A 14,022-nucleotide genomic window follows, 5' to 3' on the forward strand; every position below is an offset into this window, starting at 1 on the left:
AGTAAAACCACACTCCTTATGGCAAAGTAAATGAACAGTTTTACAGTCTAAATTGCCAACTTTTTGGAAACTGATTTCAACTGATTATAAAAAAAAATGGTGGGTTCAATGGTGTGACGAATAGAAAACCCATTTTAAGTCCCAGATCAACCACGTTTTGGTACTGATGTACCGGCTAGTGTAAATTAATTCATGATAATATGCAAGCTATAGCATGATATGATTAACATCTTTTTGGGTTTTTTTCTTCTCAAAACTTCAGTTATACACCGTTCCATTGAACTTGATTTCTTAAACTGATTAATTTACAGACAAACTTTAGGGAAAAGTTTCTTATATTTCTGCAAGACAGATATGCGTTTGATGGGAGTCTAACTTTGCAGACCTTATATTTCCCTACAAAATCTCTAGAATCAAGGAGCTACCGGGGGTCTCGCCCCCCCCCCCCCCAACCACCATGCAGTGCTTTGTACCCGCTGGGAGCCTCAAGATGGCCCCAGACCCCCCTGTCTTCCTCCTGGATCCACCCCTGCTCTGTGTACTGGAAGAGGTATAGATTCTTACGTGGGAAGAGGTGTTACACTAGAACTAACCCTCCCTACCTATTGAATCTGCATGAACAGATACCCGCTTTACTTCTAATCACCAGGCTTAAAGTGGTCGGGCAATGGTTCTCGCATAAAATTTATCTAGAATTCAACGGGTGGGTTATAAAATTCTACGCTGATAACAACTAAGAAACGCCAGATAAATGGGGTGTTAAAAGAAGGCAAATCTGCTGATCCCTTCTGTAGTACATGGGGGAATCCAGCAGTAAGAGAGAGAGAGAGAGAGAGAGAGAGAGAGAGAGAGAGAGAGAGAGAGAGAGAGAGAGAGAGAGAGCGTTCACATAGATAAAAATCATCCAAATAATCTGAATTTTTTTCATAAAACCGATATCAAGTATAATATTTCTTAGTCTTCCTGAAATATTATACAAACAACTAAATATATATATGTCACAAATAAAATCGGCATGATATGAATAAAAACAACTACATGTATACCAAGTAAAATGGAAATATATGTTTCTAAATTTTCATAAAAATAATGTTATACATCCGATGATCGTCGCAAATCATGGCCAATGTGATGAGGAGAGTTACGTGTATACGTGGACCATGAACCGTGGCTTGAGACGATCGGGATGTCAGTCTACAGACCTAACCTGGGAAACTGAACTATGGGGTTTTATAATAGATCTATGTGATGGGGCAGACTAGCCACATAGAAGATCAAACAATGCTGGCATTATTATATGCCATGGCTCAGTGACAAGCATATGTAATAAGTTATAGGTGTCTGAGGTTAACCTTCTCCCAGTAAACACGGCATCATTCACCCTCCCAGACATTAATTAGCTTGTGTACTGGTTCGCGAGCACTTAGAATCGGTTCTCTTTATATATATATAGCGAGTTAATACAGTGATGCATTGAACTTCTTTGAAATGTAAAGACCTCTTCGACTTGTACATTAAATGTACATTTAATGTAGGTTGGTATAGATGTTGCAACACGCAAAGGGACAAAACTCGTGGCGCTACAACCGTCAACGATTGGCATCATTTTCTCTTAATTAATCTGACGTTAAATCACTGACTCCAGTGTAAAATAAACCCTATTTCACTGCCAATCTCTCACGAAAAATCGATTGTACGACAGTTGAAGTGTATAAAAATGTAGTTATCACCAGATGCAATGCCTCTCGGCAATGAAAAAAGAATTACACGATAATTGAAGGGGAATAACTTTACAACTGGCTTTTACGAATGTCAGATAAGAAATAAAATACAATTCTAAAGTTCCATTCAGCAACACTTCTTTAACCATGGTTCTTTTCAAGGACACCACTTAAAGTGTAAATGTTCAAGTGATAAAGGTCTTAGTTAAGGTCAGACGACACGTTCCTCAATTTTAGATAACTTTTTCCAGGAATTTGTTATAATGGTTTACTACTACTTTGACAAGCTTTCTTGCAAAAAATTAGGGTACCTTACCAGGCATTTCTGCAAAATACTAGAGTATGCAATTTCCTATATAATCTTCTTGAAAATACACTTGAATTGCTGATATAAAAATAAATCCATCTACAGCACAGCGAAATTCACTAAATTAGAACTATATCTCTGCCGGGGCGGGGCTTTGAACTCACGACCTCTAGAACCTATACGCTTCTGGCAGTGAGTGGCCACGGTTCTAACCACTCGACCATGTACACATATAACCAAATCGTCTGACCTTAATATCAACAGATTGGAATCTATCACCTGGACTGCTTTTACCAAAGAACTTATGAACAAATTCAAAAATGTCCATTTTTTAAAATAAGCTTACAATTGTTTTAACCTTATTCTAATAAAGCAAACTAAGGCCTTACACTTATTGATATACCGGTATTTTGAATATATTTTGCATTTTAAGGATCACTCCATGATACATGTACAGCTTTGTTGTACATGTTCTATTATAAAATGCAGTCCTGAAATTAATAAGAGGCACAAAGTGCTTGAAATATTTATTATAAATTGCATACAAATTTCAAAATATAATAAACAATGTAAATAGGATAATCTTAAACAAAATATGAAAACCTTGGTCCTTAAAAATTGGAACTAATGACTTAACTTATCCATTTTTCAAATATGTTCCAAAAAATTTAATACCTAGTCTTAAATAATTTGAAACTTTTAGACAAAAGCTTTCATTAACTTGATCACTGCTAGCACTCAAATCACAATGGAGTATGATTTCTAAATTTTTTGTCTGACTCTCTCTCTCTTCACAGAAGCGGGGGTTACATGAAATGTCATTAAAATTGATCAATACACATGTACTTGTGATTAATAATATTGTGTAGCTAACTAACAGAAACCAGCATGTTCTTCAACCGTTCATGACCATCTTAATGAACTCTGAAAAGAAAAAAAAAGAAAATAAAGAATATATTGAGAATGTTAAGAGTATTGTACAAAGTATTACCAATAATACTCTGAAAAATTATCAAAATTATCAAAACAATCAATATGTATTTACTTGATGTTTGGTAAATGCTATAAAAGGATGGTGACTTATTTAGGGTATAATTTTTTAACATGACCCATAAAAAGTCAGATCAATTGAATTTCTTTTTGGTACTCTGTCTGTTCCTGCAAAATTGCCGTTCCCTCCCCCAACCCTTTCCAGCTATATCAATTTGAACTGTATAGGGCCAGATGGATTAACTCAAACGGAAATTCTTTTTAATGGAGGCAACTAACCTTGAATTAATTGATCTGTTAGTTGTAAATATCCCACTAAACCTTTTGATTTATGAGTCACCTCTGTGCTGAATAAGCAGTCATTAATTAGATATTGATTTTAGGAGGGATGCTTTGGACCATACCTTCGTAATTGATGTTGCCCTGAGAGTCTTCCATGCCCTGAAATAATTGATCTACATCTTCATCCGATAGTCTGTCTCCTGTATAAACAAATGTTTGTATGATGAATGACAGTATCAAAATAAACTCAAGGTAATTGTTGTTCACAGAGGCTATCAATTCAATTTTTGCTTCAATATGCATACTTATATTAAACAATATTCATTTTGTAACTTGTCTCTTCACAGTACTGTATGCAAGTTATGAGAATACATTTATTGTCATTATACATTTATTCACTCAAATAAACAGAAAAATCCAAGATAATGAAAATGAAAAATGACTATAAAAGAGCAAAAAAAAAATTAACTTTGCATTTATAGAGTTGACAAGCATAAAGTATGCATTTTTTAAAATTCTGACAACTTCTTTTCGACTGAACTCTGATTCATTAGTCATTACCATTTTCAATAAATTTAGGCAAAAATGTTAGTTACTCATTCAATTGAAACAGGAAACTGTCGTTTCATGAATTTAGCATATATTTAAAGTTGAACTTCTGTATTTGTAATATTACTACATGTACCTTGAATGCCATTGATGTAACAAAAAGTTTAACTGAATGGGTAGAAGAACCAATGTTTAACTTTTAATATTACAAGTAATGTATTAACACCTCTACATTTCTCTTGAACATTGTTCTTTTTAAAAATAAATTTCAGAGAACCTACCAAGGGAGGTAAGGATATGTCTGAGTTCAGCAGATGTGATGAATCCATTCTGATCTTTGTCGAACATCTTGAGTCCTTCTACAAAGTCATCAAATGTAGCATGGTCTCGGTTTTTGCTGATGGTCTGTAGTATGGGTATGAAGACTTCAAAGGAGATTCTGGCATCTTCAAGAGCAAAAAGACTTAATTCCAGATGAAACATTTTTAATATATTCAGTTTAAATTATACAGTTTATACTTTTCATAAATGTATGCAGCAATGATAAAGCTGCACTTCACATCACACTATAAGAATTACCTGGGTTATTTGCATATCCACATTTCTTAACCTCAATCTCTGTTGGATTTTGTCCTAGGGCTCGGAGTACGTCTCCTAATTGTGCCGCAGCAATTTTACCATCACCACGCTGATCAAAGAGGTTAAAAGTTTCCTGTACCTCTGTAATTTGAAATAACATATATACAATGATCAGATTACAAAAACTCACTGGTCTTTTAAGGGCAAATATAGAAATCAGGGATGCAAGAAACAGTTTGAGACACACTGCCTGGACAAATGTCAAAATCTTCAAGTAAGATATGAAATCCACTGTATATTTGCAAAATATAAATGGAATTTTAAAGCTTCAGATTTGCAAAGAGATATGATGAAATCCCTTTTTAATGTAATCAGTGACATTTATTTTAATGTAATAAGTTTCATTTTAATGTAATAAGTGACAAGCCCAATTTTTCAAAATTGAATGGAGAGTGTCTTATGATTTTGTGAAGACGCAAGTTCAAACATGCTTCATATCTTAGGCAAATCTAGCAGATATAATATTATATTTCATTTAGAAACACACAGCTATTTGGCATGGCAAACATTGGTCAAAAGTCCCGGGTTTAAAGATGATTTTTATATACTTCTAAGCATATGCATAATTTTAATCATGTCCATTGCCTATCTTGTTTTTTTGTACAAAGTTTAGGCACTTATTTTTCCATATCATTAACACTAAATATATTTTAAGGTGTATTAAAAAGCAAGTACATTGTACAAATTTAAGAGACTTCTACTACATTTGTCCGACAGGTGCACATTCCACAAATACCTCGACTTCCGGGAGTATACACTGGACAGTTTTTCTGAAAAACAGCTTAAAAAGCAATTCTTACCTGAAAGTTGATCCTCTGATAATTGAGACTGAAATTAGAATTGAAGATAAGCATGAGGCAAATAATGTTTTCATTTAAAAAATTCAAATATACAGTCAATTTAAACATTTACACCCTTACCATCTTCAAAGCAATCAAATTCTTTTCTGAGGAGTGAACTTCCGCTTTGAGTCATAAAAAAAACCCACAAGAATATCAAACCCGATCGATTTGTTTCGAATGGATTTTACCTAATTTTGTTGCTTTGGTCGTTGATTAAAATCAGACAACATCGGAAACGTGTTTTGACAGTAAAATACAGTAATAATAGTAAAATGTAGCATAATGTGAAAAATGATATACATTTTTTTTTTCAAGGATCGTGACCATATATGGTCATAATTTGCGGCCTAAAAAGGCGCTAAAATCAAACATTCGTTAGACAGATTTAAAATTATTTGCCAGGATTTTTAATATTTTTTTATCTTGAATCTATTGTAACATCATTAAAACGTGTTTGGTGGCCTTATTTGTGGTCAACATTTACTATGCAATAATCCGTTCTACTTATGCTTACATCAATCGTGTTAAAGTTACCCAATTCTTTTATAATTTCTTGTTTCAAGTATTAAGTATCTTTTCACATTAATACCCATATACATTTAGATTCGAAGTTGAAGCGAATTAAAATTCGAAGGGGTATAAAACGTATTGTATTCATTTGTTTATTACCGACAGTCATACGATTCATAAGTTTAGTAATAAAGAGTACAAACATATCTAGACATTTTTTTAAAAAGCATCACAATCTTAGATTAGACTGCAGGTGAACATAGTAGCCTACATAGCAGTGAGCAAAATGTACATGGTAAAAGTAAACAGGATAATGAAGAGTATATTATCAAAACAAACTTGACAAAAACAATAATAATATTTTTTCGTAATTTTGAGCATTTATTAAGGTATTTGCCCAAATTACATAACTCTTTGATATTCTTTGTTGAGAGTAATTGAATAAGTTTAAAGACAGAAGGCTTTTCATAATAATTTTTTTTAGATACATCTTTTTTATTTCTTTATTTCTTAATGGACTGACTAAAATAAAATGAAACTCATTTTCAATCGGTGATAGTGAACATAGTTTACAAACTCTCTCATTTCTATGCATAGTGTTAATATCTGCCACTCTCAATCTCCAGTTGATGAGAGGATAAACAGTATTTACTTATAAATTGTACATACAAGTATACAGTTGGTATTGGTTTTGTTAGATATTCTTGTACTCTACGTAACTCTCTCAAAAGTCTCGTATTTAATCATTTTATCAGACCCCGTCGTCACCAACACTCCAACGATAATACTGTCATATGCCGCACATATGTTAAAAGTCACTAATTTTAGACAACAAAACTATTTTTAAAAAATCGATTTTTGAACCTTTTCTCACATATGTAATTTAAACAGATTTTAGTCTCAGGCCCCATGCAAAATTCAACTGCAAATTAGTTGATAATGATAGATAGTCAAATAGGCGGAAAAATGTGCAATTCTGAATGAAAAATTATATTTTCATTTCAAATTGCACATTTTTCGCCTATTTAACTTACAAATTTCTTAACTATCATGCTATCTATCAAAATCAATTATTTTTCTGCTGATTTGAGAAACTATTTCAACTAATTATACTAATATAGTACTTATTGGGTCTAGAGAAACCTAAAGTAGCGTCACGTGTCGATCACATATTGATTCGGATTTGAATTGAATTGGTTAAGTGAAGTACGTAAAATGAGTTCCTTGCTATTACAATAACAACTACATGTATATATTAAATTATAACTAAAAGCATATATTTCCGTACCCGCGTTTTCTGTGTATGTATTAAAAAAATTACGGTACCTTTTACGGTGTCCAAGTACCGTCTGTAATTAGTTGAATTTCCTCATTTTTGTTGGCTTTTTCGGTCTACATGACAGGGTACAGTTCGTTGGAGTTAAGTTGTGACCCCTCTTTTACTTCCAGTGCTTTTGCTATTAATAAATTTGAAAGATATTACTATATTTTTTTTCAGTGTGCATTTTACCCAGCTTTTAAATGTTTCGTACAAAAGACCTTCAACACATCTCTAAAATTAACCACTAAAGCATTATTAGTGAGCATTATACGGTAAACACATTGTTATTTGCGACTATTTTATTTCGCGATTAACATGAGATGAACTGGTTATCGGGGACTATTTTCCCCGACCAAGTCTTATCCACTCGATCCTGTTTTATTAAAACTATATAGCAAAGACTTGTCCGCGGTGAGAAACATTCGCGACAATGAGATAATTACAAAACTCGCGAACATTTCTCTCACGCGAATAAAAGGTGGTTTTCAGTGTACTTATCTAAAACCCCTGTCACACCGGAGCGGCGTCCTCACGGCGATCCCGCTGCGTCCTTAAATAATGTAAAACGCCAAGGTAAACGCAGTAGAGTCTCCTACAGCGCCGTAAGAACGCAACGGCATCTTCGTCCGTCGCGGTGGGATCGCCCTGAACATTGAAGAACGCCATGCGACGGCGCGCACTTTAAACATGCACAAAGTACGCGCCGTGGCTCGGCGTTCTGATAAACACGCCGTAGAAGCGTAGTGAGATCGCCGTGACAACGCCGTAAGATCTCCAACAGCGCCACGAGAGCTCCGTCGGCGCGCTCAAGGAACGCAGCTAATCGCAGTGTAGACGCAGTCAAGTCAATTGCGCTTGCACGGAGACCTCACGGAGTCCTTGGGGATCCCACTGCGTCTCTATCGCGCTCTCGCTGCGCTCTCACTGCGCATCCACAGCGTTTGATCAAGTTGTTTTCCATTTGGCTGCGTTCACACAGCGACCCCAAAGAGCTGTTGCTGCGTTCATCGCGCTCTCGTGACGTTTCTTCTGTGTTTATACCGCGCTCCCACGGCGTTTCTACTGCGTTGTCATCAAGACCACGAAAACTCGAAAAATAGCTGTTGTACAATAGCAAGCGATGTAATAATTATCAAACTGGATGTAGATGACTATGTAAAAAGTAGAATTTGCAAATATTCCAAGACCTATCAATGGACGTAGATGGAATTCATGCCATTTGGTTCTGATGTTTTCAAATCTTTTCTATGTTTTCTAACAACTAATAACGGATCTTTCTTGTAGATCTGACTACTAAGAGTTTAATCCTAGTCCTTCACAAATTTTTTAGAAGTAACTATGTTTCAATTATAATGTATCTTTTCATAAAATCAAAACAATTTTTTAATCATTTGATTACTAGTTTTAAATTCTTGTTTGTTTCCCATACAATTGTACAAATTAATATTAACCTACCAAGAAGTAAAGAACGTCTTGTGCACGCAGTCAGCGCGCAGAGCACGCCGTGGACGCGCGGTAAAATCTCCTAGCACGCCATGAGCGCGCGGCGGAGACTCAGCGAGAGCGCAGTTAATCGTCAAGTAGAACTCCGTGGAAACGCAGTTATACGCCGTGAGAGCTCCGTAAGAACGCTTCGGTCGCCGTCAGGACGCCGTGACGACTCCACTTGTAAAATTTTCAAATAAAACTGTACATTTTTTCTTAATTTTCTTTGCGATCCTACGGCGATTCCATGAATTTTACAACGCCGTGAACACGCCGCGGGGACGCGGTTGGTGTGACAGGGCCTTAAGATAAATGATTTAAATTCATGAAAAATCTTCATACGCTTTAGCTTTGCTCTAAAAAAAAAATTCTATCTCATTTTACTGTCTATTAAGTTTTAAAAAAAGATCAATAGAATGTGAAAATCGGTCTTCTAAATGGACAAAAATAATTGTAAAAATCTTTGTTTGATTTTGCATGTATTTCTTTACAGGTATGTAACATCCATTTTTATCCAAAATAAAACACATGGAAAATTATAAATACATCTTAATTTATTGTAGGGGTGTATTGTTTACACTCAATATATATGCCCAGTCCCACATTTCAAAGCCTTTAAAATAAACATTTGATAGGAATACATTTTTTCTTAATAGCTGGTCAGTGTATTTTACATCATATAGCGCTCGTGCATATAAATTTTGGAAAAATGTAAATGTCCAGTTGGCCTTCCCCGTTAAAATCTGATGTTGTTATTCAACCTGGCGTAAACTCGCTCAACCGTTCATAATGGTACACCTCTGCACCACACATTTCACTTGGCATACATTTCCGCGGTACGCGTGTTCGACATGACTGTATACCGGTATTTTTAATTTTGGCGAATGCTTTATTTGGAAGTTGTATTTTCAACGTACGTTATTTCTGATCAAGTGATGAGATTTTAGCGATAAACATAATAATAACGAGTTTTTGTTCAATCTATTAGTTTCGAATTCGTCAATAATTATACTGAAGACCCCTCCCCCCAATTCTATTCTTAAAAAAGACAGAGTCATAAATCAGAACAAAGTACACTATATATTACATGGGATCTTTCATTACGATAAACAAGAGACCCATGGGACACATCGCTAACCTGAACAATAATTATCGTATCATTCTATTTTGAAATGTTTGAATATGAAACTCTTTAAAAATATTGTATAACCATCATTTATTCCAATATGTGACAATACATTAAACAATACTTAAAAAGAAGCCAACTTTTTTTGGACACCATATCCTAAAATCTTAGCTGTATCAAATGACAAATCTTCAAGTTATTATTCGTAGGCCTCAATATATCAAAGATAACAAAATTCTAAAATGAACTATGAATAATTATAAAAGTGAAAGAAGGTCACTGTGACCCTCATATGAGGATATAAAGATATGGGGATGTTTATATAGTAAAATAACTAAATGTAGCATTGTATTTCTTGTTAAGATTTTTTTTCCTATATATTTCTATGTTAAACTTTGAACCCCGGTATTGGCCTGTGGGTCATTAACAATTTAGAATCTTCAGTATTTTATGATGCCTGCATAGTAATATCACAAATTGAAGCATTGTAGTTTTTGAGATTTTTCAACATTTTCCCTATACGTTTCAATCATTTTATGTCAAACTCTGAACTCCTCCTGAGGCCCACGTTTGGCCTGGGTGTAATTTAGAATCTACATCACCTAAGGATGTTTGCATAGTAGCATAGTAATAACACAAATTGAAGCACTGTAGTTCTTTAGAAGGTGATTTTTCAAAATTATCATTATATATTTCTATGTTAAAATTCAAACCCCTCGTGGGGCCCCAATATTAGCCTGAAGGTCACAATTTTAACCATTTTGAATCTTTACTATTTATACAAGCTTTGATGTAAATATTAATAAGCATTTCTGGTGCAGTGGTTATTGAGAAGCTTTTTTAAGACAATCACCCTATTTTTACTGTTTCGTAATTATCTCCCTTTTAAAAAGGGTTATGCCCTTTATTTTAACATTAAGAATTTCCTTCCCATAAAAATCCTTTGTACCAAGTTTAATCAAATTTGGCCCAGTGTTTCTAGAGAAGAAGTCAGAGAAGAAATATGTGACAAGTATACAGACAGATGGAGGGATGATGGGCAACAGTTGCCTTGCTTTATAGGATCTCATCCTTTTCGTTATTTTTACATTATTATTGTCTTTCCCTGACACTTTATTTGAAAAAAACCCCTATATATGTTCCTTTGATAAGAATTTGTTCTAAACCAAGTTTGGATGGAATTGGCTAAGTGGTTTTGGAGAAAAATAGTACCAATATGTTCAAGTTAAAACCGTTAATGTACAGACAACAGCTGCTTGAAACTTGTGTTCAAGTGAGCAAAAAAGATGACAAAAAAATCCAGATTTGAAGAGACTTTCCATTTATTAAGGAAATCTTTGAACTTGACAGTCTGTAACATTCTTTACATGTACGGTGTACATGTAAGAGGAACATCACTAAAGGTTATAGGTTTCAAATGGTCCACAGTTTGGCTAACACAGTTCTCTGCAAATCCACCGTCACCATTATAATACAAAGCATCAGAAAAACAAAACAAAACAATGTACAACTTATTTTTGTTTTCCTTTTAAATAAAAAAAGATATAGAATTTACACCAAATACTTGAAGCTTAATTATCACAATTGAAATTCATGACTCAGTTCCAACAACCAAAAATTTAAGAGTCATATTCTTAATATGATCAATGCACCAAAACCTGAATGAGTTTCCCTGTCCTTAAATTACACATATTCATGCTAGTATATATCTGATATGTGACAAACAGGTATATCTTTCATTTCCATCCTTCCTGCCCAACTTCCAGGAAAACAGACCATGAAATCACAATATGTCAGATGACAATAACAATTTCCTGTTCTCTTTTCTATGAACCAAAGCATATGATTTAGAATACTAGTAAACAACTTATCAGGAAGATATATAGATAATTTTCATTTTAAAATTGATACACTAGCCTTAAATTTTGGCTAACAAAACATGGAATTTTTATTTCCTATACATATTCTCTTTTTATGAACAAAAGCATATGATTTAGAATTAACAGATTATCAGTGAGATAAATAGATAATTTTCATTTTAAATTGATACACTGGCCTTTGGTTCACAAATTGTTTTTTCCTATACATATTTTCACAACTTAATAATACACTACCAGTTTTTTTTGATGGCAGGAATAATAAGGTACAATCCATTGGAAATTCTGTACAAATTGATTAAAATTAATTAATTAAAACACCTATTTCAATATGGAACACTCAATCATTGTTCACTTTTCAAGTTAAAAAAAAAAAAGCTTTCAAGTTAAACTACAGAATTCACAAATGTTAATTTTTGTTATCATACTTATAAGAAACTAAAGATAAATTCTGGGTTTTGAGTCTTGAAAAATAAAACATACATATACTGTACATAATACTGAAATTATAATCTAATTTTCAGTGTTGTTTCAGCTATAAAAATAATCAACATACACCAAAGAATGCCGATCACAAAATAACAAAGGAAACTTAAGCTTTAGTATATTGTTCAATATTGAAAGTTCAGCAACAATTGCTCAAGATTATTGAAAAAACTTGCATAGGTATTGCAGTCTAAAAAACCCAAAAACATTTATAAGTTATACAAGTGCCTCTCTTGCAAAAATAAGAAAAAATGCTGTTCAAAAGCAAGTGGCAAATTGCATGATTTAAACAGTAATATCATAGTGAGAAAAAAACAAAACAGATTTACCGACAATTTAAAATACCAAGGCATATTCTTCCAACCTAGTGCCCATTGTCCCTAAATAGGAAATTGCAAAAAAGGAGCAGTTGTTTTGATTTCACAATTTCTTTTTCATTTTACAAAACAAGTTAAGAATTAGATTTAATCATCATAAGTTTAAAAACCTAATCTAGTATACATGCAGTATATCATTCATTTTTCTTAAAATACAGTTTTATCTATTTAGTAATTTACTGGTAAATTAAGACAATTTTAGACAAATCATTCACAAATGTTATTACATGTGTTCTTTGCTTCAAAAGAAAAGGGAGTCCATGATTTATGGAAAAAAGATCATGCAGTGAGAAACAATCCCTAACAAAAGCACTATAAGGGACATGGGCACTCATTAGGTAGATTATGACATGCAAACTTCTAAATCATTTGTAAAATGCTTAATTTTTAATTATGATGATTTGATACAAAAATGCAAGTACCGAAATTCAAATTGCACATAATTTGAAAGTAAAATGCAGGTACCTCTTGCTACAGTTAAATAAGTCTGCCTACGGTAATTTGATTGATTGACACCTCGGTAAATAAGCATCTACCAAGGTAATAATGCCTTCAGCAGCACCACACAACCAATGTTAAAAAAACCCAAACAAACAAAGAACAACCTGGGTTTTAAGGCTGAAACCGAGATCCATGATCATTTATTCTAATGATTGAAATTGGTTAAAGTTTGTCAATCCTAATCCTGATACCGGGGAAATCAATAATAGTGACATTTATTGCAATGCAGCAGTTAATGTGACCTCAATCATTGCATATTTTACATTCAAATGGAAAAATTATTTAAACATGTATACAGGTGTTTAGAATAACATACATAATTCTTTTAAGACATTTAAATTCAAGCTTAAAAATCATGGACAGAGATATTGAACAAGCACCAAAATGATGAAAACACAATTGCTGTAAACATGAAAACTTACAAGAGGCAACATTTATATTTGAAACAAAATATGATGCATAATTATTAATCAACTCACCAGTAGTTATCCAAATATTTATATTTATTTTACAAATCAAATTTTGTTTAAAGTTTATTTAAGAGGATAAATCTCCTGCCCTTGCCTTATGTCAGAAACCGACATTCAGTCTACTCGCCAATATTTTGTCCCTTTAACCCCCTTTCAAAAACAAACAAAAAAATCCAACAGAAGTATTTTGGGGTATTTTCTAGCAATGTAAGAAAACATATCGAAAATAAAAACTTGATTTTTTTTTTTTAAATCAAACATAATATCAGCAACGTGTTACCGGTATATCAGAAACTCAGAATCAAATATCTATCAAACATAATATCAGCAACGTGTTACCGGTATATCAGAAACTCAGAATCAAATATCTATCAAACCTTGACAATATGTAAATATTCATGTTTACAGCAACAGAGAACATAATCTGCCTTCCAACTATACTGTATGCACCATTTTACAAACAAATCTTTACCAAAACAGTGTAAAAAATTTACAGAGTTACATTTTTCATAGGAAAATTTCTTCCATATTTCAGCAAA

At 33.2% G+C, this 14,022-nt stretch overlaps 1 protein-coding gene and 1 long non-coding RNA gene across 2 annotated transcripts; both read right to left on the reverse strand.

Moving 5' to 3' along the window:
* Positions 1-2,540: 2,540 nt before the first annotated feature.
* Positions 2,541-5,534, reverse strand: LOC128162901 (myosin-2 essential light chain-like). The gene is made up of 6 exons (XM_052826325.1): positions 5,409-5,534; positions 5,289-5,316; positions 4,429-4,569; positions 4,131-4,295; positions 3,423-3,500; positions 2,541-2,952 (listed from the first exon to the last, which is right to left on the reverse strand). The coding sequence occupies exons 1-6, from the start codon at positions 5,409-5,411 to the stop codon at positions 2,924-2,926; spliced, it is 444 nt and encodes a 147-aa protein (XP_052682285.1). The 5' UTR covers positions 5,412-5,534; the 3' UTR covers positions 2,541-2,923.
* A 5,542-nt stretch (positions 5,535-11,076) lies between these two features.
* On the reverse strand, positions 11,077-13,774 carry LOC128162138 (uncharacterized). Its single transcript, XR_008240619.1, has 2 exons — positions 13,461-13,774; positions 11,077-13,430 (listed from the first exon to the last, which is right to left on the reverse strand). It is a non-coding gene; the product is annotated as an uncharacterized LOC128162138 (long non-coding RNA).
* Positions 13,775-14,022: the final 248 nt, after the last annotated feature.

Source organism: Crassostrea angulata, chromosome 1 (assembly GCF_025612915.1).
Source record: "Crassostrea angulata isolate pt1a10 chromosome 1, ASM2561291v2, whole genome shotgun sequence".
Classification (NCBI taxonomy): Eukaryota; Metazoa; Mollusca; class Bivalvia; order Ostreida; family Ostreidae; genus Magallana; species Magallana angulata.

Coding starts and splice junctions, on each gene's coding strand:
- LOC128162901 (XM_052826325.1), bottom strand. Junction 4,570..5,288: donor ATCAGAGGATCAACTTTCAG/GTAAGAATTGCT, acceptor TTCAAATTACAG/AGGTACAGGAAACTTTTAAC. Junction 4,296..4,428: donor TGGATATGCAAATAACCCAG/GTAATTCTTATA, acceptor TTGCTCTTGAAG/ATGCCAGAATCTCCTTTGAA.